The sequence below is a fragment of the Vigna radiata genome, chromosome 5 (assembly GCF_000741045.1).
Source record: "Vigna radiata var. radiata cultivar VC1973A chromosome 5, Vradiata_ver6, whole genome shotgun sequence".
In the NCBI taxonomy this organism is placed as follows: Eukaryota; Viridiplantae; Streptophyta; class Magnoliopsida; order Fabales; family Fabaceae; genus Vigna; species Vigna radiata.
Window position 1 is genome coordinate 22,799,728 of NC_028355.1, and position 23,991 is coordinate 22,823,718.

Genomic DNA, 23,991 nt, shown 5'->3' on the forward strand with positions numbered 1-23,991 from the left:
GATTCTAACAGAAACTTCCATTTACATACAGCTAAAACTTTAGAAACTCTAAAACCTACAAGTTAAATTATAGACAAGTTTATGTCGAATAAGTTACGTGCATATCAAGTAAAACACATTATGATCACTTAATTAAGTAATGATTATGATAACAACAGATTTAAATTAAAATAATACTCTTACAAGAATGCACTGGAAAAACGACAGCATATTTTGAGAGTTTAAAATCTAGGTTTTGATTTTTGTTTATTTTTTCTGCAAAACATTTTTTTAACGAGAAACGCTCAAAACACAATGACAGATTAAACTAAATGTGAAAAAAAAAATAGAAACTATAATTATTTTTTTTTTCATGAGGAATATTTCGTAGTGGATGCAACTCTCATAGTAATTTTTAGTCAAACTTATGATTGCTTATTCTATGCATTAATCAAACTAACTTACACTCTAAAAAACAGTGCGAATTCCAGACTTAATTCTAAAAATAGCTTAAAGAAGAATTTAGGTAAAACCATGAAGAAATTCAGGGAGGGATGGATTCCATTGAAAGCTCTTATTCTACACGAAAGAAAAAAGAAATAAAAAAAAAATGAATGGTAAGAATATGTATTTACTTAAAGAGAAAATAAGAAAAACCAAAAAGAATGGAAGAATTACTTGAGTATAAAGGTAAGGGGACCACAACACGCTGGATGTTAATGGTAGTGGTAATGGTCCTATTTATCCTAATCCTAATGAACTGCGAGAAGGGCAAAATCGTCTTTCTCTACATTTCAAACGGAGTAGTGTTCAAAAACTTAAATTTTACGTAATATAGTTATATTATATTATAATTAAAAATATGAAATGAAATTTGTTGTAGTATATAAAAAGGTGACACCATAAAAAGTAAAAGAAAATAAAAAATAATTTGTTTGATCCATTTTATTTGGGTAGGTGAACGAGAAAGGAGATGAAGTGATGCAAAGAAAGAAACGGAACGCGGACTCCAAGGCAAAAACATAAGGCAGATTTAAGGAGGGAGTTGAGGTCCGTATATTTTAAGCTTATTACTTTTCTCTCTCTCTCTCTCTCTATTTCCATTTTCCAATACGGTAACCAACCGCAACACAAAGCTTCTCTTGTTTTGTTCCTTTCCCAGACTGAGCCATGGGCAAATCTACCTCCTGCTTCAAGCTAATCACTTGCGGTGGCGATGCGGCCGATAAGGACGACTACCACCAAGTCTCCGAGGTAATTGCTTCCTCAATTCAGCTTAACCACTCTAACTGTCTTTCGCACCATCTCATTTTCTCTCTGCATGTTTGATCTCACCTTCTTTCTCTTTCTCTTCTCCAATTGACGTGCTAGGGCTCTCTTCTGCATCGGCATTCATCAATCACTACCTTCGCCTTCCATTTCTTTCCCTCATTTCCTTCTTTTTTGTTTTCCTTTTTTATAGCTTATTAAAAGCCTCTACAATATAGTCGGATGCGGTTTTCCATCATTTACTTTCCTTTTTCGTTTGTCCTTCTCGTTATTCTCAGTTTCATGATTACGGTTGGATGTTGAGGGAGCTTCACGTGTTCTCTGTTGATTATTGCAATTATTGTGCTCACTTTTTTAAGTTTGTTTTCCTTAATGTAGAAATTTTTGTTTGCATCCAACTCATTGCAATTCCAATGCATGGGAACGATCCAGAAACTGTTTGCGTTAACTGATTTTTTTAAATCCGGAGTCTAGCAACCTCCTTAGGATTTTTACATTTTACGTTTTTATATCCAGTTACTATCAACGTTATTTTTAGATCTGTGCTTCTTGCTTCGTTGTGTTTTCTCTGGATGAAGTGATGCATTGCACATGTAACTTCAAATAGCTGTACATTGCTTTCTAGTAAATTTCTTTGAGTCGGTGAAAGATTCATACACAGGCCTTTAGCTGTTGGAATTATCAATAAGAGTGCAGCAGGTCTTAGATGCATAATGCATTAATCGTGAGATCATTGAAACAAAATTCATTTAGGATATTTTTATAAATTTAGTTCATCGAATATTCGTCTCCTGTCGCCTTTTGTGACTACTGATATCTGTCATGTGGAAAATTGTCTGTATTTCTCTTTGTTTTCGTTTTTTCAATTCCACTGTGTAACTGATTAAAAGCTGGATTTGAAGAAAACACTGTAGAAGTCTGTTTCACGAGCTGACTTTTCTTTTCCAAAATTGCAAGAGTTCTGCATCTGAACAAGATGGATCTTTCCTGATTGAAGCATCATTCGATTTCAATCTTACATTTGAGACGCAGCATCAATGTAGTTTTGAATAAATTAGAAGAAAAAAAATATACATATTTTAACTTAGAGGAAAAATATTCTTTGAAACTTGCTGTTGTTTCCACTTCTAAGTTCCGTACTAAAACTTTTTGAAAGCTGAAATTAAAAGGAGTACCATAAAAATTTTGAATACCAGAATTTACTTTTGTGAAGTTAGAACAGTTAATATATGATTGCATTTCAAACATCGTGGTTCTGTTACGACTAAAATAACCTTCCATTTTGGCCATATGTCTTGGGCAAGGAATATGGGAAATAGTTTATAGTTTTGAATATACATGTATTAGAAAATGCTTATTCTAGCTTACCAATAATCAGCAATCCCACCCTATAAGTAGGATTTATATTGCACTATTTGAAACCGAAGGGGGAGATGTAAACATCCTCGTACGGAATCTCTTTTAGTACTAAATGTAGGATCAGAATCACATTCCTGGCTTCTTGCATGTAATTCATGCTGGAAAACTATAAATTCCCTTAAATACTCTTGTGGAGGATGTTTGGTCGAAATATATTTATATTGAGCATTTCTACTTTCTACTTTCTTGCTAGCAGTAAGAAGAAACTGAGGGTATGTATTCTTGCTAGTGTTACATGCATGGCTCCACGTTTGTTTTTCACATTTGTTAAAAATATTATTCCAGATCAAGGAGTCTAATGATAAACGTGGTTGGAGTTTTCGTAAGAAATCTGCAAGGCATCGTGTGCTTAGCAATACTGTGATAGCAGAGGCTCCATCTTCGACAAATAAGGAAAGTGCAGAATGTACTAATTTTAATTTTCAACCACTTTCTGAACCTAATGTTGTTGAGAAAGTTTACACAACAAATTGCTCTGATGAGAAGCCCCAGTTATCCTCTTTTGAAAACTCACAAGTAGTTGAAACAAATGTAATTGAAACTGAGAGGAAGGTGGATGTGAATCCACCAGAGTCTGATGTCATCGTCATCCAGGCAGCTATTAGGGGATTATTGGTATGTTTACCTTTGGAAATCTTGCTAATCCAGAACATTGAAAGAAGGAACCGTTTTTAACTTCCTTTTCTGTGTATTGTTCTCGTTGCTTTCAGGCTCAGAGGGAACTGCTACAGCGTAAGAAAGTAGTGAAGTTGCAAGCTGCTATTCGTGGGCACTTGGTCCGGAGGCATGCTCTAGGAACCCTGCGTTGTGTTCAATCCATAATCAAAATGCAGGTCCTTGTGCGAACTCGTCGTGCTCAGCAGTCACATCTGGAAAATCATTTAATTCACAAGGATGGCGAAAAGGATTCCTCAGAAATTTTGGTATTGTTATTTCAAAATTGAAATTAGTGATTGGCAATTGATTTGTCCTCTGTCTAATAAGTTTGATGATTATTGCCCAGTTGTTACTTGTTTAAGTTTGCTTGAAGTTGGGAAATGTTTAGCCCGTAGAATTTTCCCTCCGTAATACATTAAGCATTCAATACGATTACAGAAAATATGGAACAAAGGATCTCTGTTTCATTGTTTAAAAGTTGAAGTGTTTTTTTTTTTTTTTTGGTTATTTGGAAGAGCATCATATGATCTGTAGTATCATTAATTGATATGCTGGAAACCTTGCTCTAAGTATGACCTTTTATTTTACCTTGTTTAGGGAAATGAAAATCTGATGACCAAATCTAATGTGAATTACACTTCCATTGAGAAGCTGCTCAGCAATAGGTTTGCAAGTCAGGTATGCTGAAGATGGATATATTTGTTCCCTACTTCGCAGTTCCTATATTTGTTTATTATCTCACTAAATCTCTTCCCATCCTTTGTTTATTTATTTATTTATTTTTTTACATTCAAGCTGTTGGAATCAACACCAAAGAACAAACCTATCCATGTCAAGTGTGATCCTTCTAAAGCCGATTCTGCTTGGAAATGGTTGGAAAGATGGATGTCCATATCATCAAAAGATATTGCAGATTGCAATGAAACTAGTTCTCTAACAGAACATTCAAAAGAAAGCAAGGATAGCGCTCCTGTGTTTCAATTTGAAACGGGTATTCCATCTGAACCCTTTCCCCCTGCCACTGACTCAATACCCACTGTTGAGGATTCACCTCTGCCATCTGAGGATGAAGAAAAGTCAATTGCTTATGACGCTAATAACTTCGAGTTTCAAGCAAGCTGCTCCGCACCATCTATTGTAAAAGATGACTTGGAACAGGTTCCCGCCGAAGAAAAAACTGCATATGATGCCAAAGTTACCTTAGTTGATACCAATTCCTTCCAAACTGACAATTCAGCATCAGATGCAACTGCCCCATCAGAGCTTTACTCTCTTCACAAGGGACCTGAAATTGCCCCATCATCAGAACATAGTTCTGTTCATGGGGAGCCTGAAATTACCCCACCTCCAGAGCATACTTCTTTTTATCAGAAGCCTGAAATTGACAGTGAGCAGAACAAACGATCTGTGAAAAGATTTGCTTCAGAACAACTAGAGTCTGAAGGAAAGAAAACTGTGAATGGATCAAAAAAGGTCAGTAATCCTGCATTTATTGCTGCACAGTCAAAATTTGAAGAGCTGAGTTCAATAGCAAATTCGGGCAGGACAAGCAATTTGTCCTACCAAGATTCAGCAGTTGAATCACAAGGAGACACCTCTTCTGTTGGCAATGACAGTGCATATAAATCGAAAGAGTTTGCATTTGAAAATCCTGCTCTTTATCTTTCTAGGCTTGCTGGTTCTGACTGTGGCACTGAACTCTCCATTTCTTCAACACTTGATTCACCTGACATATCAGAGCCTGGTGTAGTGGAAAATGAACGAGATGCCAAAGATTTGGTGGAAGGGATTGGTAATCTTGAGAACACAATAAACCGTGATGACGAGGCCAATGTTTCATCTGCCATCCCAGCTTCTAATGTAGCTACTTCTGTTTTGGATCAGTCGGAGGTTGTTGATGACATCAGTGGCAATTTGGGTCCCTCTGTGGTGGCTGTGGACTCCGGAGAGCCTGCTATTAGTAATATTGAGAAAAATGCATCTGATCTGCAGAGAGAACCAGCAGAGGCAGGTCTTCAAGATTTAAGATCATCTCCAGAAGCATCACCTAGAAGCCATTTGACTGTTCCTGAATCACAAGGAACCCCTTCAAGCCAAGTGTCTGTGCAACCTAAAGAGAGCAAAGCCAACAAGAATAGATCTGGCAATAAACGTCGGAGCCTACCCTTAAGTAACAAATCTCCTTCTACTCCAAATCAAGATTCGGGATCAAGAGGCAGTAGGGAGCAACTACCTAAAGATCAGCAGAACGGAAAGAGGCGCACTTCCTTTGGCTCAGTAAAGCCTGATCACACTGATCAAGAACCTAGAGATAATAATACTAACAACAATTCTATTCCCCATTTCATGCAAGTTACAGAATCTGCTAAGGCCAAGATTAATGCAAATAACTCGCCGAGGTCAAGCCCGGATGTGCATGAACGGGATGTTGAAGTTAAGAAGAGGCTTTCCTTACCTGGTGCCGCTGGTAGACAAGGATCTCCACGTATCCAGCGATCAACATCTAAGGCACAGCAGACTGCCAAGGGGAACAATGTAAATCCTCCTCAAGGTAAACTTTAGAGCATAAGTAACTTCTTTTGCTAGGATTTTGAAGCTTGAATCTTCTTGTTATCAGGAATGGATCATCCATTTTGTCTTCATTGATTAGTGTTTTCTATCAATTTAGTTTTGTACATGTAAGGGTTGTTATTATGATTAATTGATAAGCCGTTATCTCTGCAGTCTATAATCCAGCCTATCTTTACAGATTATATCTGGGATTTGGTTTGTCAAAAGTTAATATTTATATTACTTATTACTTAAATTTGTGTTTCTGACCATTGGGTTGTTTGGGGCGGGGTGAACTAGAATGTGAGAGACTTCTTTTATCAGTTTCTTTTAGAAGTTTGTTTTATAAGTAATGTTGGAAATACCACCACATTTTTTAGGCCCAACTGGCACTGGAGGCATATGGTTAGGGAGATTTTAAGCATAGTTTCCATATTAATGAAACAATCTTGTTTTAACTTCTTAGGCCAGCATCCTTGTGAATTTATCACTGCTGCTCTACCTCTAAGATATTTGTAATGTATGGCTGTCTCTGATCCCTTGTGCTTTCTTTGCCTCACCTTATAGTAAGTCAGAATAATCCTGGTTATTGAGTTAAACATATTGGGTGTCCAGTGTCCGCCCTTTCTTGTGGAGAACATAGATTTTGTCATGAAGAGAAGAGAAAAAAAAAGTCTGGTTTTTAAGCTGTACTACTTACCACTTGCTTTCTGATTCTTCCAGAGAGAAAATGGCTGAGGTGAATTGATGGCGGAAGTGTGCTGACAAGCTTCTACGATGATTCCATTTGTTCATTCTCTTTGAAGCATAGCTGCTCCGTTTACATGCTTTTCTTTTTTTTCTATTCAAATATTTCTTGACACTTTGCATTCTTTGCCTCCCTTTTCTGCTTCCCCAAATTTGAAGGTGCTCAGTTTGGTTGTGACTGCTGGGAACATTCATGTGTAAAAGTGAGTGAGGCTTATATATGTTATGTACATTGTTTGTTGCTCTGGTCATGGTTATTATTGTGCCATACCTGTGAGGCGCACGCGATTTGTAAGTTTCAGAGTTCAAACTTATGAAATATTTTTATGTTTGTTGAATGTATTATTGTTTGATTTTGACCAACTGAAGGATTATAATAGCCATTACTCATCGTTATCGAAATAAGCTGAATATCATCCTGATTTTTTCCCCCCTTTTTCTTGTGACCTGAGAACTCTTTTGAAAAAACTGAAGTGAAGGATAAAAAGAGCCAAAACTCAGCTGTAATATGCCAAAGCCTTGTTGGCCCGATTTTTGGAGTTGGCAAAAAGCAAACTATTATTATGGCGGAATTGAGAAACTTCTAACTGAACTTAAAGTGTATCGGAATTTTTCGTAAGTAGAGCTGTCAATTTCTCTTGGATGATTTAGATGTCAACGAACTAACTACAAAAACAAAAAATTACGAGGGGTTGGATACTAATAAAAAGTGTTGGAAATGAGAGATTATATTTATGAAGTTTTCTAATTAAAAAATAAGAGTTGATGATAAAAAGTATTTCAATGAGCTTTCTATTATCAATGTACAAATTAAAGGAACTAACTATAAGCAAACTACAGAAATTTCATAAGCACCAGTTCATTGTGCTTACGTAATTTTGTTAAAAAAAAACTGTTGCTACAAAAGTTATTATTTATATAAAATAATAAAAATATAAGTATATAAGCACACAAGATAAGGTTTAACAAATGAAGTTTTCTCATTGTCGTTAGAGTTGTTCAAGTAAGTTAAAACCTCAAATCAATCGAACTCGTCATAAATTTCAGTCAAGCTGGTTTTAACTGGCAATTAAAAACTTGACTCACCCAAGTTAAATTATTGGCAAGTTGGATTGGCTCACCGATCCGTAATAATAAATAGTAAAAAATTATGATAGAATCACTTTTAAATTTTAGATTACACAATTTAAAAAAATATATATTTTTATATACATATATAGAAGTGGGAGAATAAGCATAAGAAGATGCAGAAAGAAACTGCCTTAATAAAGTCATAGGCCTGATTTAAGCCTTATTAGTAACAGGCCCCATAAACTCTTACTTTTCACACCCCTTTTTAAATAGCTTTCTTTGTGGTACGTTAATTTTCAAATTCCCATAGAAACACACCACGCGTGCTTCTCCAGAAACACCCTCCAATAAATCTTCTGCAAGTTAATTTGTATATTTTCATAATTAAACTTTCTAATGTCTATTCATAATTTTTTTTCTAGAATTATATTTCTGAAACTATATAAAAAGAATTATGGAATCTCTTTTCTAGAATGTGTGACAAATAGATTTTTAGGAGCACAGTGACGAGAAAAATATGTGGACAGGCTTCCGACGTTTAATTTTGAAATGTACAAATAGACTTTTCAAGATTACTTTTGAAAGCCAACTTTTTAAACAGTTTCACTATTTGAATTTCGAAAGAAAATCCATCAACGAAACAAACTCACGTTTCGAAGAATAATTTGTCATATTATAGAAAAATATTTATTTACATTTGAGTTTAAATAACATAACAAACTTAAATACTAAATTAAAATACAAATTAACACGTAAAAAAATAGATTGTGATTAAATTGAAATATCTATTATTTTTTTTAATTTAAAAATCAAATTATAATAAATTTGAATTTTACGTTAAAATTGGAATGTTTATTAATTTTTCATGTTTAAAGACCGAACTAGTTTAAAGTTTTAAAACTGTTTTTTTTTTTTTTTTTGAAAAGAAAAAATAGTTGGCCAATGAAACAATTCTTAACCATGTGTAAAAAAAGGCCAAACTTTGTGATCAAGAGTATAACTTATATTGTTCTAAAAGTAATAATGAGTTATTAAAATTAATAATAGACAATCAATCACCTAAACTTTCTGGCTTTAACTTGTTAATTATTGTTAATAAAATCATTCCAAAATACAATTTGTATAACCTTTAAAAGTAAATAAATGCAATTAGAATAGTTTATGTTTAAAATTGAATAAAATTAAAATTAAAAAAGTTCTCTCATTTATATTGAAATTACATAAATATATTGAAAAGTATCTTTTACATATATAAATTATTGGTAATTTTTATCAAACATTTAGAATATAATAAAGCTAAAGTAATACGATGTTTTTTTTTTTTCAAATATAGTTGAGTTAAGATTAATCTGGTATTGGAAGAAATGAAAATAATTAAGGAGAAAGTGTGTAAAAGTATTTTACATAGAGAAAGAAAGACAATGATAGGAAAAATAGAAAGAGAAAAGGTTGGGGGGTGATAATTGTGGCTGTATATTCCAATTTGCAAGTTGTATGATTCGGTGAGATTTGGGGTTTCGAGCTTTAAGGAAAAGGGCAACCTGGGAAAGAAAGAAAGGAAGAAAGAAAGAAGTTGTGAGCATGTGAACAGCGAAGAACTGCGATAGATGGATAGATAGAGAGGTGGGTGTGTGTGTATGCGTGTGCGTGACGGTGAGGGCCCTTCGAAGTTATAAATAGCTTTCTCTGGTTAGGGTTTACTCTCCAATCTATTCTTCCATACTCACACATTCCATCCAAGAAGTTTAACGATCCATTCCCTAATTATGCGCCGATTGCAAAAATCAAAAAGAGTTTCATGGGCCTCCGATTTAGATCTTTGTCAGGTAAAATTATCTGCCCAATCCCGAATCGATCCCTTCCTTCCTTCCTATGCTTAACATCCGATACTCGCTACTCATGTAAACCTTTTTTTTTTTTTGTAATTTATGCCTTTTTGTCTTCCATTAATCTCGCTCTGTGTTCTTCTCTCTGTTCGTACTCCGTAATCTACCTTTCTTGGATTCCGATTACAATCTGATCGCTCTTGTTTCGTTCTATCTGAGAATCGAGGGTTTTACCTTTCGAAGTCGAACTTAACACAGATGCAGTGTAATGTTTCCAGACAAGGAAAGGGATAACCCTAATTGAAATTGTAAACCCTGGAGGACTCTCTCTCTCTCTCTAACTTGTTTTCAATGAAAGTTGAGTCATCATGGATTAAATTTCTATAAAAAGGGATTTTAAATGATTGAAGAAGAAATGAAGAAAGAGGAAGGTAATCTGTTTCAGAATAAGAAAGGAACTAAAGTGAAATAGCTCATTTGAAATTCCTAATAAGGTGTGGGCTGTCCTGCTTCGTCATTCATTTGAAGTTACTGGTAAGGTCGTTAGGCAATGACAGAAACATCATTTGATAACTGATTACAGTATGAGTATGATCGGGCTTTGTTTGTTCTGCCTGAGAATTGAGGGTGTAACCTTTCAAAGTCGCAGTGTAGTTCTGACAGGGGAAGGAATGGCTCTAATTAAAATTATAAATCTTCAAGGATTTTCTTCCTATTAACTGGCCATAGATTAAGTTGCCTACAAATAGGCTGTAAGTCATGGGAGAAGAGAAATGAAAGTAAGGTTTTGTTCCAAAATACAAAGGAACTTAAGAACCATGATAAGCTGCGTGCCGTTTTGTTTCTTTATTCACTTGAAGCTACTGGTAAGTTGTAAGGTAATCAGCCAATGCAAGAAAGATCATTTAAGAAAATGAGTCTTGACATGCGATTTTAAATGTTGATACGAGACTTTGGCAAGTGCATCTTTGACTATGCCATTTGCAATCTTATAGACTGTAGGAGACTGACATGCAAGAACAAATAATTACCAACTTTTGCTTGAAGTGTTCTATTAAAACTCCTGAAGAAGACAATAATGAAATTAGTAAAATTCATCTACCAATATTTTCTGACAGAAATACATTATGTATGTATATATATACTGTCCAAATTTGCCTTCACTAGGATTACCTCAAATTCCTGCGGCTTGATGACTAAATGTGATTTGTGAACTGGTTTTAAAAAATTAGAATTATTGTGTGAGATATTACTGCTCGAATGTTTAGGTTTAGTTTTATGGAATGCATTATGATGTGGAGTTGATGTTTGTTGTTGTGTGATTAGAAAAATCTGTTAATAGCCTACGGCAATATGTAATTTAATGCATAGTTACATGGAAGACTTCATGTGTAGCGACTGAAACTTAAGCAATTTAGTACTATGTTAAATTCTATTTGAAACATAGTTTATTGTTGGAGAATGAATGTCCTTGTATCAGCTAGTCTATCAAATTCTTGTTTTTCATTATGTTCCCTTCCGTGCAACTTTTTTTTTGAAGATTTTCACTTATACTTTCTTTTTCATATCGCATTACCATCAATATTTCATATAGGAATAGGACTCCTGAGGAGAGGACATTAGTAGGTCTTTCTAGACGCCTTTCCACATACTTAAAGGAAAATTTTCCATAATTGGATCACATCTGAAAATGCTTTAACGGTTTGAAATATATGTCCAATTATGTGTTACTGCAATTGCTCATAATATTTCCAGACATTTCTTAATTGCTCTAGTGGAAAAAGGAATCCATTCTTTCTGGTAACTTATATTTCTTTGAGATGTAACCGGATGTTAACTTGTATGCTTATGATTTCTGTCTGTAACTATGGATTAGTTGATTTCTTTGTGGTCTATAATTTTCTTATTTGTCGTAATTCTTTTTATAAAAGAAGATAGTACTAATTTCAAAGTGATGCATTGATCTGCATTGATCTGTCCAACTAATTTTTTTTGTTTGTTACGTTGGTTTTATTATTATGATTAAAATAACTCTGCATAATCCTTATATCTGCACTTTTCACTTCCTTTTTTGTTCAAATTAATTTTTTGTTCATAGATTATTTGTGGTTGCAAGTGTGTCTGGGAGTACCTGAAGAGTTTAAAAAAAATAGCAGACTTTGTTTCTTCACTGCTATTACTATTTACAATGGACTCTTTTTCGTTGACCAATCTGAATTGGTAGAGTTCTGCAGCTTAGACGTCTTTGTTATCTTTTGCTCTAAAATTTTGTTATTTTTCTGTTTGAAAGGAGACTAAAAGCAAAGACCTCAGCCACTTCCAACATGGGATGGCCAAGTCATAGTGATATTTTATCGAGATGTACTGCTGATGCAATCAGAGGAAAAGGTGACAGGTTTTTGGTTGGCCAGCCTATGAACTCAGATAACACCTTTCAGAGTGTGACTATTTAAGTTCTATGTGGTCTTTGCAATCCAAATTCGAGATGAAGAGGTGGAAAGATCTAGTCCAAATCGTTTATTTTTTCTGATCAGGGATCATAATCTGGTTTTACCCCAAGTATCAGTCTGTGCACATTGGACATGGAAAGAAGGCCAGACTCACTTGTGGGCGGACATTTTTGTGTGTCCAGTTTCAATGAGACGCATCAGTATCTTGCCTAGTGCTATGGCGAGATTGTAACTTGTGTTTTTATTCAATAGTGTTTCCATCCAGGGTGGGGTATTCTGGATGCAGTTATTCCTTGAGTCTACAGTAGGCTGTGAAAATCTTAAAGAATACTAAGGAATTGAAGATATTGGATCATGGCCTTTCATGTACCTATTGGATGAAAATACGATATATATAATTTGAAATGGAATATGCTTCTAGTATGATTGAAACTACTCTGAATGCTAGTGCATCTATTAGTTTCATCAGTATATATTAGCTAGCTGTGTTGATTTTTATGTGACAACAGTTTGCATTGTATCATCGATGACTGTACTTGGATGAAATATTTCATGAATGGCTTGATTGTGTGTTTATAATGATTAATGTTGATTTTTTGGATGTCATAAGTGTAAGTGATCATTATGTCAGTCTGAGGGAGTTTATTTTATCATATTTTGTGCAGTATTTAATTTTTTCATGTTCGAGTTTTGTACTCAACAAGTTCATTTTGGATGATCTTATGTATTCGCTTCAAGGTTAAGATGATTTTCTTTGTTCTCAATTATTTGCATTTAATAATCGCCTACTTGAGGTTTTATTAAGTTGATAGTATCAATAGTTAGTTACTGAAGAATATTCTGTCTGATTATTGGATATATGAATAAATGTTAGAAGAGTGCCTAAAGGCAAAAGACTAATACTTTTTCATCGAACAGGTTAGGCTATTCTTATCAGAAGAATCCCCTTCGCAGGTTGGATTAAATTCTCAAGATCACCTCCAAGCTAAGGCATCATTGCAGCTGTCTGCAGGTGGACCAGGCTCCGATGACATTCTGCCTCCTGGATTTGAGGGAACTCATACTTCAAGTCAGTTTGAGATTAAGCCATCTCAAATACCAGTTATCAAGTGGATTACTCCTCCAAAGGTATTTTTGTTTTAGTTCTCTATTAAGCATTTTTCCTATGTAATTTTCACTATTATCTATATGTCCAAATAGGTGAAAGAATAAGAAAAAAATGGCTATATCCATGAGTTTGTCTTCATTATTTCATCTTTTTTAGTCAATTTGTGATTCTCCCAGATCGTGCTAAATCTCACATGGCAAGTAGTGTGTGGGGAAGAAAGCAAAGAGGTAGAGGATCAACGTCAGAGGGAGATGAGAGTACTTGAAGCTATTTATCCTCGCGCATCATCCATTCCTCCAAAGTTTGTGTCTCTTCCGTGCCTTGTACTGTAATTTTTCTTTGTATCCATATTTTGTCATATAAGATTTTTTCTCCCCTGCATGCAGCCCTTCTGTTTCAGTGGATGTTGAAGATTCAAATTACATGGATGTTCAACCTGCACTGATACCAATAACGGCAGTTGAAGATGACGATGCAGCAGCAGATACATTATCAGATTCCCTGGAACCAGTTGATACTTCACAATGTCTTGAATTACCTCCCGGTATGTTGAAGAATTCAAACTCTGCCACAAGTACGCAATTTTCTCGTGGTCTGACATCTGATGTATCTGCTGCATCTGTTGCTTTAACTAACATTGTGAGGAGCAACGAACATGGGAAATTGATTGACCATGAATTACTTAATAATATTCTCAGCAATCCAGAAGTGATTGAGAAATTGGTTAGAGATTATGGAGCTACTAATAACTCTCAATATGTACATAATGTGGGGTCGTCCTGTGCGGTTTTTTCAAATCCTCCTATTCCTGTTAATCAAGGAGAAACCGCCACACCTTCAGCGATTGCTTTTTCAGCCACTTCTTCCTATACACCATCTACCGGAGGTCAGGTGGCACCTGTTTCTACCCAATGGCATCCTAGGCCTGCAAACAGTTCAGCTATTGTTTCTTCTCCTGTTGAGGTTCCTGCTGCGAAAGATGTTAACTACTATAAGAGTTTAATTCAGCAACATGGAGGAGATAAACAAGAAACACTACCATATTCCAGTAAACGTCAGATTCATCAGCCAGTAACAAGTTATGAGCCAACATACAATCAAAGAGCTAAAGTGTCAAAACCAAAGATAATGAAGCCTTGTATCTTTTTCAACAGTTCTAGAGGATGTCGGAATGGAGCCAACTGTGCCTACCAGCATGACGCGTCATTTCAGCCACGAGGTAATACCGTGGCGGGGATACAAAGTTCAAAGAGGATGAAAATGGATCATGAGATTAGCAGTTAAATGAACTCTGTTGATTGGTGGTGTTGATTGCCGTTTAATGTGATGGTGACGGCTGAATGCAGGTTCATATGCTTTTTGATGTGATCAAATTAGCTTTTAATTTGATGAGCAATTGTGAGCCTTGTTTCCAACTAGTTTCAAATGCTACATGTATAATTTTTTAATGAAAGGCTCTTCTTTTTCTTCCCTTGTTTTGAGAATTTGCCAAATTTACTACTTTTCTTGGTCAATCTTTCGATGATTGTATTTTAAGATGAAGACTGATTGCAGGCACCACCAGCTGGATGATGTCTTTTTCCTTTTTCTTTTCTTTACTTTCTGGCAAAATAATTTAACATTTTTGTAGAATTTAATCTGCCTTGACGTTATCATTGGCCATACGGTGAAGGATACAACTTTTTTGCTCAATGTGGACATGAAATCGCCAATTTAAGATTAGAAATTGTAGTTAGCAACAAAGGTCATAAAAACATAATTCATGGATTGGGGGCATTTGGTTTGTTAAAACGTTTCATTTTTATTTATTGTTTTGATTTTCAATATGTTAATATTTATAAATTTCTGTTTGGTTTTTTACGTTTTATTTTCGGTTTCTTGTTTGACGCTCCACTTCTCTTATGTCGTAAAATAAAAAAGTGACTTCCCATCGACAAGGGTTTGGGTAGAAGTTTATGGCCATCTGTCTGGAGGACACTAATGTTGTTGAATCGATTATTGTTGTTTACACTTCCAATAACTTTTCTTTATTTTCAACTTTTTGTTAAAGATATTTAAAATTTATTTTTTAATTTTTATTTAAAATTGTGACTAAAAATAAAATCAATTCAAAAATACATAAAGTCAAGTCACAATGTATTTGTAAATTTTATTTTATAACCTAATTTTGTAAATTTAAATTAAGTTTAAGGTTTATTTTTTAATATAGTATGAGAGTTAGATTATAGTTTATTTTATCAAAATTTGATATTTGTTGTGTTTGTTATTTCATTGGATAGTGTGTAATATCTACATGAGACGCATATATTTTGATGTGTTATAAATATACTAGTAGATGTAAATTTAACGTTATAAACGAAAATTAGGTTTAAAATTTATTTTTTAACAATTTTCTATCAAACATATTTTAAATTTTTTTTTTTGTCTGTAAGTGAAAGAAAAAAAAAATCAAAGTAAAAATCCCTTAAAAGGATAAGTAAACTTCTCAGACATTTTGCATTATTTGAGAGAGAAAAAAATATAATAATGTATCATTTATAAATGATAAGTTAACATAATTGATTATGTTTACTGGTACATATAATTTATTATTGTTTTCTTATAATAATGAAAGAACAATCAGCAAGCAATATTAAAAATAAAAAGTGATAATAAATAAGACCATTTTACTTTTTATCCATTTTCATTTATGTAATTAAAATAATTTTAATTTAATTTAATTTTCTTTTCTTATTTACTTTCTCGTTTTGTACTCCATCATCCAAATAAAGTGTTAGATTAAATAGGTCATCAAACAATTTAAAAACTCCGGGTAAAATAATCCTGTAAATTTAACAACATTTTCTTCCTCATCAATTATCTTGGCACCCTAAATTTGTAATATTTAAGATTACATATGTCACTAAAAGGCATAGAAATTATAATGAGTTGGTTGACTTATGACAATGGGTCTAAACTGAAACCAATTCCTTAAAAGTCACTAATACAATGCTAAAAGATATCAGAGAAAATATTCCTTACATTTCATTACTTATGTTTTTAGAGTTCTAAAGATGGTTTAATAATAAAGTTGGAAGAAAATATAAAGAGATTGTTAGTTCAATATTTAAAATTAACAAAATTCCTATTTTTTAATCCTTTAGTACAAAGTTTATTGGTCAATTATTCTCTTTTTCACTATGTTGAACTATTTTGGAGAATATAAGTGAAAATAAGTTTCATCATATATATAAAGTGACTTAAAAATAGTATATTTAAATGAAAGAAAAAACAAATCAATTAATGGTCAAATAAATATTTTCACTCGCTTAACTTTATTTACATTAATTTAATTATTACACAAGCTAAAATACATGTTTTCATTGCTTAAAATAATTTAACTTTAAAAATATATAAGGTTTTTTTGTCGATAAAATCATTTTTATAATATTATTATTTTTATGAACGATTAGCTTATAAAATATAAAACTAATACAATTTAAAAATATATATGATTTTGCAAAATAAAATAAAAAATATTTAATAATTTTGAAATATAAAATATTCAATTCTTTTTTGTCAAATAAATAAATTATTATTTATTTATTGAAAAGTAAAATTATTCATACTAAAAGAAATGATCAAAATGTTATACCTTATAGAATGGTATAAATAACAGATTAAAATAAATAAAAATGAAATTTAAATAATAAAAACCTTAGTTTAGTATGAATATTAGAATTAAAAATAAATTAATTACAATATTGAATATTACTTACAGTAATTGTCAATTAGAGATAGTAAATCCCCCAAATGGAGGAGAAAGCGAAAATTGGAAATACGAAACCCTAAACTCATTCATCCCCAGAAGCTTTTTTTGGTTTCTCCTTTTACGCGTTCTTCACCAACTTGACTAAGGTTTTGGCCTTCATTGGTTTTGGATTTTACGACTCCGAGTCGGATAGCACAATGTTGAAGTTCCTGTCGAGAGTGAAAATCGAGTTCAACGCGCTGGATCCGCGAACGGCGTCGTGTATGGAGTTTCTGGCGCAATGCAACTCGCGTAAGGCGAAGGAATCGAACCCGGCGTGCGAAGTGGAGGTAAAGCGCGGCAAGGTAGAGTGCGCGCCGCAGATAACAGTGACATTCGTGAACGGCGTGGAGGAAGTGTTCGACGCGACGACGACACCGGCACAGAGCATAAGAAACTTGATTCTGGAAAAGGGTCGGCAGCTCGAGACGGAGCAGATGTTCCGTGAAGCCGGAGAATCCTGGCCCGTTATCATCCCCGACGAGGAGCTTTCTCAAATTGCACCCCCTACCAAAGTGAGTTCTCATTTTCAACTTATTTATTGGGCCTGTAATATTTTTACTCCTAAGTAATTTAAGTGAAAAAGGTTCATGGATTTTATTATGTGATACTCCACAATTTAGATTGTCTGTAGAGTGCAAACATAGGTGACATAGTTAGCAACAATAGTCCTTTATGCATTACAAGTTTTTCTCTCAGATCTGTGTCCGGTAAAAGTGGGCAACCAAAAGGATGGTGTGTAGAGTTTTGTTATGCCAGTGAATGAAAATTCTGTTGATGGAAGAGTAGTTATGATTTTAAGGTAAGGTGTCGTTCGCAGAATTCATTTTAGGCTTTCTAGTTTTGGTTATGGATGTGTGCACCATAACCGGAGAACTTCGTGGATTCTATGAGGGAATGTGTGGTATTTTTGTGGATGATAACTTAATGGTTTTTTTATAGTAGTTGTTTGCAGATTGATAAAACGGAGTACTTAGTTTGGATAAACTTATTCACAATCATTTATAAGAAAATTGAGAGTTAACATGAATTTAGCTTCTAGAAACTAAAGTCAACTTATGCACTCAACTTTTATAGAAGTCTTCTCATTTAACTTTTCCAAACTGAAGTGCATAATTTAATTTTGACATATTGCAGAAATTCAATTTATTTTATTTCATATTCTTCTCCATTAACTGATTGTGAGAAAGTTTCTCCAAGCATTGTCTAAACATGTTGTCACTGTTGTTCGATGGATTTTTTTTTTAGTTACTTGAATACGACTTTTATTCATCGTCTTTAATATGTCTTCTATCTGTGAAGTGTAGTCTACAGTTATAGCAGTTGTAATTAATTTTTGTGCTTTATATGCGCTTCTTTCAGCCAAGGAAAGCAGAAGACAAGAAGCAATAGCTAAAAATTCTTGAGCTTATTAACTGCTGGGGATTGTTCTGGTTTTTCTTGTTTCCTTCTGGTAGGCGGAGAAAAGGCATCCGATTGCTGCTGCTGTGCATGCCTTACTTTATTTCAGCATTTAGTTATTGACTACATGACTGGATACGTTTTCCATAATAATGTATGCCCTTCAATTGGTGAATTTTGAAACTGTAATCTTGTCATGCTTGCTTTTTTCTCTCTTCTGAATGCTCTTAGCCTCTATAAAGTACAAATGTTGTGAACATAAGCTCCCAAGTGACATCAGATTATTGATTCCGAAGCACAACACACCGAAGCACAAACCTTTGAAGTTTGTCTATCAATATTCTTATATTTCAGGAGATAATAACTGTTTACGTGCAATACTTATTGGCCCAGCTGCTACAAAATTCCGTACCATACTCGTTGTTGTTGCTGCTAATGATAAATAATTATTTAACTGCGGTGTAAGTGCCCTATTGAAAAACTTAAGCTCGAATAAGTGTAAACTGTCCCAAACGGATGGGTTGGGAGTTTTATTTTAGAATGAAACTGTCCCCGCGAGGATAGCTGAATGCTAGGATTTCACAAATTCGTTGTTGCAAATTCATCCTAATCACAGGGAACACAACAGAGTCAGTTTTTGAATAGTTGATGTGGTTATGTAAAGATTGGACTTGAGTAAATATTTTCTATGTTAAAATTTGAGAGTGGGCTTTTTTATTTTCTATTGAACAAGTTCTTTTGCCTTTAAAGAATTCTATTTGGTATATTTGTTGCTGTAAGAGAGAAGATGTGTTGCCATTTATACAGTAAGCCAGATTTTATTCCAAAGAGTTATAAATTATATTTAATGGGTAAAAAAGAAAAGAGTTGTAAGTACACTCTTTCTAATGTACATTTTATTATTAATTAAATATTTAAAACTATAAAAAAAAAGAGGAACCAAAATTATATAAAATATATAGCACTTAATAAATTTGAGACAATTAAGAGCAGAATGTATTTAGAGGAATGAGCTCTAAAGTAACATTTGACATTTCTCTTCAAGAGATAAAGAGGAACAAAACAAAAAGAGAAATGATATTTGACTTCATATATCCATTTATCAAACACTTTTTTTTTTCTTTTTTGACATCATCCATTCTAAAAAATTATTATTTGTATTTTCTATTACATTTTAATTAAGTATTACTAAGCTTTTTAGTGTACATGAATACTTTTCAAGATAAAAATTAAAAAAAAAAAGAGCCTAATATGAAACAAAACAAAGGGCCTAAAACGAAGAATGATGAGGTGGACGGAAATAGTCTTCGATTCATAAGAAGCATTTCGCCTTCCTCCTGTGCATCACTAAGCATAAGCTAACTATAATTAATCATACGAAAAAAAGATTATTTTACAAAAAAAAAAAATCACTGTAAGAGTAAAATAGGCATTAAAAAATAAATTTTTATATTTATAAAAAAGAAGAAGAATATTAAATGAGTATAAAAATTTATAATGTGTAAAAGTATTACTATCCTAATAAGATAAGACATAGATGGCGAGTAAATGAAGAGCTTACGTGTAAAATAAGGAGCAACACACAAACACACAACATCCACAACAGACACACAATGATCCACTCGGTGTCACATTTCAAGCTAGTGTTCTTCTTTACTCTCCAAGATGGGTTCCGTGTCTCTGAAAATAGGCGACGGCACTGCCAGATTCAGAAGAGCAACCGTGTGTTCCTCCGGAGTTAACATTCTCATGATATTCTCCGTTATCATCACCAACCTCTTTGCTCTCTATGCCTTCTCTTCTTCCACAAAAGATCTTCACAACCACCACCTTCTTCACAAAAACTTCTCCCTCATCTCCGAACAAGTCACCCTCATTCTACAAGAGATCGATTTGTCGCAAAAGAAACTTGCCCAGATGGAAAAGGAACTCCTCGGCTACCAAAGCATTGACCTTTCCCGAACTAACACCTCCAACGAACTCAAACTCTTTCTCCACCGCCACCACCTTCCTTTGGGCAAAGACTCGAAAACTGGAATCACCGAAATGGTCTCGTCTGTGGGCCACTCCTGCGACAAATCCTCGAACTTGTTGTATCAGTACATGAATTACAAGGTTTCTGGACCCTGCCCCAATGATTTGAGTGTGGCACAGAAACTCGTTCTGAAAGGGTGTGAGCCTTTACCGAGAAGAAGGTGTTTTTCTAAAACCATATCTAAGGTGGGTCTTCTACGCCCTTTTCCCACCTCGCTTTGGGAACCTCCAGTTAACAACACTGTTAACTGGAGTGGTTTAGGTTGCAAGAGTTTTGAGTGTTTGAAGGGTAAAAAGTTGAGTAGAGATTGCATTGATTGCTTTGATTTGGTAAATGGATATGAGAATCAGAGATTTGTGAAGTCTAGGAGTAAGAATGATTTTCTAGTTGATGATGTGTTAACTCTGGGAGGTGGAGGAATTAGGATAGGGCTTGATGTTGGAGGTGGGTCTGGGTCCTTTGGTGCTGTGATGGCTGAGAGGAATGTCACTGTGGTTACTACCACTTTGAATGTTGGTGCTCCATTCAGTGAATTCATTGCTGCAAGAGGACTTTTTCCTCTATTTTTGAGCTTGGATCATAGGTTCCCGTTTTATGACAATGTGTTCGATTTGGTGCGTGCTGCGAGTGGTTTGGATGGTGGGGGGAGGCACGAGAAATTGGAGTTTTTGATGTTTGACATTGATCGTGTTTTGCGGCCAGGTGGTTTGTTTTGGCTCGATAACTTCTATTGTGTTGATGAAGAGAAGAAAAGGGTGTTAACCAGGTTGATTGAACGGTTCGGGTACAAAAAGTTGAAATGGGTTGTGGGAGAAAAGGTTGATAGTCTTGGATCAGGTAAGTCACAGGCTGTGTTATCAGCAGTGCTTCAGAAGCATGTTAGAGTGTAAAGCTTCATAAGACAACATCACACGATGAAACACACAATCTGTGTATGCATGGATGAACAAATAAGTGAATGAATATGACTGTTTAAAAGTACTGGTTTGTATATTATTCTTGTACTGCTACCTATTTTGTAGGTGATAACTTCTTATAGAACGAGAAGTGATGTTATGATGAGTTTTTCTTTTTTTGTCAAAATCCTCGTATAACTTCTGAAAAACTTACTCGTAGAATTGTTGTTATCGTTTATATGACTTGAAGAAAATTCTTCATGGCAGAGATTGCCTTGGCCCAAATGAACTTGGAATTTCAAAACGCCATTGTCTGCAGCATTTACTTCGTATAATTACTACTTCATTGAATCTTTCACCAACCCGTTCTGGGTGATATCGGACCTTAACAATTGAATTCTTGGCGTATCCCAGGTTGGACCTTCTTTGATTTTTCGAATCTACTTGGAAAAAAGGTTGTCTGACACTATTTGATAACTATTTTACATTCATGTAGGGATAAAATAGTAATAAAAAAAGGTAAATTTTTATATTTGTAATAAAAAAAAGAGGAAATAAAATGTAGTAAAAGGTAGTGTAAAATGATTTTGAATGTCAAATTACATATATATTATGACTGTTGTTAGCAAACAAAAGTGTCTCTGTTGATAAACTAATACTAGGAGGAACATCGTTAATGATTTCTAGACAAATGTTATTTCCACCCTTGTTTGGGCTTTTGGGCTAATCTAAATGCTAAAAAGGAGGGTGCTTCTTCCTGCACCACTATTTTATTCTTCTTGCACCACTGTTATTTTTCCTGCACCCCCATATTAAAAGAAAACTTATACACAGAAAAGGTGTTGATTTTCAACTAAATTTAATCTGTAAAATTAATTAGTTACATCGTGAAGTTAAATTAGTTATGCAGATGTGAAAACGAGTAATAAATGTTTTTTTCTAAGTTCTTGTTTATATAATTTATGTATAAGCTAATTTATGTTATGAAAACAATTTATTTATCTAAAATTATAGAAGTTTATTCCAACATTAAAAAAGGAGAAGTAAAAATAGCAAAGAGTCTAAGCTTAGTGTTACAAGAAAATATTGAATAGAAAAAAATCGTTTAATGATTTCCTGGTCTCATTTACAACCATGAACCAAATAGCAGACAGCCATTCATTCCTTCTTTAGAAGCTTCAGCCACTCTGAATTTCTGCAGGTGAAAGAAATTCTAGTCACAACAGACAAAATCACTCCCTAAAAAGAGAATTGGGTGGAATATGTAAAAGTGAGTGACGATAATTTTAGAAAAAAAAAATTTAACAATTTTTTAACAACGCATACGTGACAGTTTGTGATTGATCTATTTTAAATATTTTTTAAACTTAAATTTAAATAAACCAATATAAGGACATATATTATAAAAAAGTTATCATATTTTCAAAATATCATCGTCCTTTTAGAAAAGTTATCAACTCGTGAATCAAAAGAAGTCTATAAAGTAAACCTAAGCTGGAGTATGACTCAGTATAACAAGAGTGAGAAACTCACTCCCATGGATTATCAAAAAACAAACACAACATTGTTCTCATGACAGCATTATCATGTACTGTCATGTCATGATGTAATTAATTAAGGTTCTTTTGTTTTTTCGTTTTGCTTTCTTCCTGTGGTAGGAATGTGGGTTCTATATAGTTTTCTTTACATGAATTCAGGGATGCTTCACACGTAAAATGAATTGTTGCATGGCTATATAAATACCAATTATAATCACCACAATCTACCACTTGGATTCCAATAACAGGAATGCAGTTTCATCATAATTTTCGTCCAAATACCAGATTTCTAAAATAATGGACAATACCCATTATAATACAAAATACTGCTTGCGTGCAGAAAGTAAGTTTTAAAATAAAGTATATTACCAAAATATTACCTCTAGTGTTATCTGAATTGGACTGAATATCAGTCGTTTCACCGACCATGTAAACAGTATGACACACTACGTACTAATCACTTTGGCAGTAACATCTGATTGTCGAACAATAGACGCATTAGCAGGGGTTAATTAACAGTTTTTTTTTTTAAAAAAAAAAAAATTAGACTAAAATTACATTAAATAATAAGAACACTGAAGAGATGAATTAAGAAAAATGTCGATGTTGGTCGTTGAGGATGGAATCATGTGAAGACAAATCAGACACCATCATGACATTGCATTTTCTTTGTCAGTCTCTATCTAAAGAAACAAAAGAGATAGAGAGGTAAGTTTCTAACTCAGACATCACGTGATTATTACACAAAAAAAAAAAAAAAAGATACCTTAATCAAGTAGATAATGAACATGATAATTAATAAAGGTAGATGAAAACCGAAAAATGTGGAAACTGGAAGTCGATAGTTAGAAACTAAACCGAAAAGTGTATGGTAAAGTTAGTTGTTAAAAGCAACTTGCATGTATAAAACGATGGAAACATACACATTGATTTTTAATATTTTTCTTTTTCACTTACAAATTATTATTTTACATTCAATTATGATATTCTATATATTAGGTATTGTACTATTCACCATTTTAAGTAGACATCCTATTTTCATTACGTTCATTAATGTAACAGTGAAAAATAATGTAATACGAGAAACTATTATATGGATCAATATATCTTAACATGTAATGTCAAAATATTAAAATAAAATAATGTAAGTAGTGTGATGATTAAAATGAAAAATAAATTATTATCTATTGTTGAACGTATTATGCGATAAAAGGTAAACATAAAAAAATATCTTGTGTAACAAATAATAAAAAAT

General features: G+C 33.6%; 4 protein-coding genes across 5 annotated transcripts; all 4 read left to right on the forward strand.

The window, feature by feature from the left end:
* Nucleotides 1-1,058: 1,058 nt before the first annotated feature.
* LOC106762076 (protein IQ-DOMAIN 32) lies at nucleotides 1,059-6,984 on the forward strand. The gene is made up of 6 exons (XM_014645777.2): nucleotides 1,059-1,233; nucleotides 2,953-3,282; nucleotides 3,378-3,590; nucleotides 3,922-4,002; nucleotides 4,120-5,875; nucleotides 6,598-6,984. Exons 1-6 carry the CDS (start codon nucleotides 1,150-1,152, stop codon nucleotides 6,615-6,617), a joined length of 2,484 nt encoding a protein of 827 aa, XP_014501263.1. The 5' UTR covers nucleotides 1,059-1,149; the 3' UTR covers nucleotides 6,618-6,984.
* Nucleotides 6,985-9,133: 2,149 nt separating this feature from the next.
* Nucleotides 9,134-14,661, forward strand: LOC106762402 (zinc finger CCCH domain-containing protein 6). 2 transcript variants are annotated; one of them, XM_014646302.2, is made up of 4 exons: nucleotides 9,134-9,518; nucleotides 12,887-13,096; nucleotides 13,253-13,377; nucleotides 13,463-14,661. In XM_014646302.2, exons 1-4 carry the CDS (start codon nucleotides 9,459-9,461, stop codon nucleotides 14,358-14,360), a joined length of 1,293 nt encoding a protein of 430 aa, XP_014501788.1. In that variant the 5' UTR covers nucleotides 9,134-9,458; the 3' UTR covers nucleotides 14,361-14,661. The 2 variants fall into 2 exon arrangements, with proteins under 2 accessions (XP_014501788.1, XP_022636745.1); XM_022781024.1 differs by lacking the exon at nucleotides 9,134-9,518 and adding an exon at nucleotides 12,018-12,706.
* Nucleotides 14,662-16,877: 2,216 nt separating this feature from the next.
* Nucleotides 16,878-18,644, forward strand: LOC106761246. Its single transcript, XM_014644777.2, has 2 exons — nucleotides 16,878-17,381; nucleotides 18,229-18,644. Exons 1-2 carry the CDS (start codon nucleotides 17,025-17,027, stop codon nucleotides 18,256-18,258), a joined length of 387 nt encoding a protein of 128 aa, XP_014500263.1. The 5' UTR covers nucleotides 16,878-17,024; the 3' UTR covers nucleotides 18,259-18,644.
* A 1,206-nt stretch (nucleotides 18,645-19,850) lies between these two features.
* Nucleotides 19,851-21,364, forward strand: LOC106760953. The gene has a single exon (XM_014644404.2). It carries the CDS (start codon nucleotides 19,933-19,935, stop codon nucleotides 21,190-21,192), a length of 1,260 nt encoding a protein of 419 aa, XP_014499890.1. The 5' UTR covers nucleotides 19,851-19,932; the 3' UTR covers nucleotides 21,193-21,364.
* The last annotated feature ends 2,627 nt before the right edge of the window (nucleotides 21,365-23,991 follow it).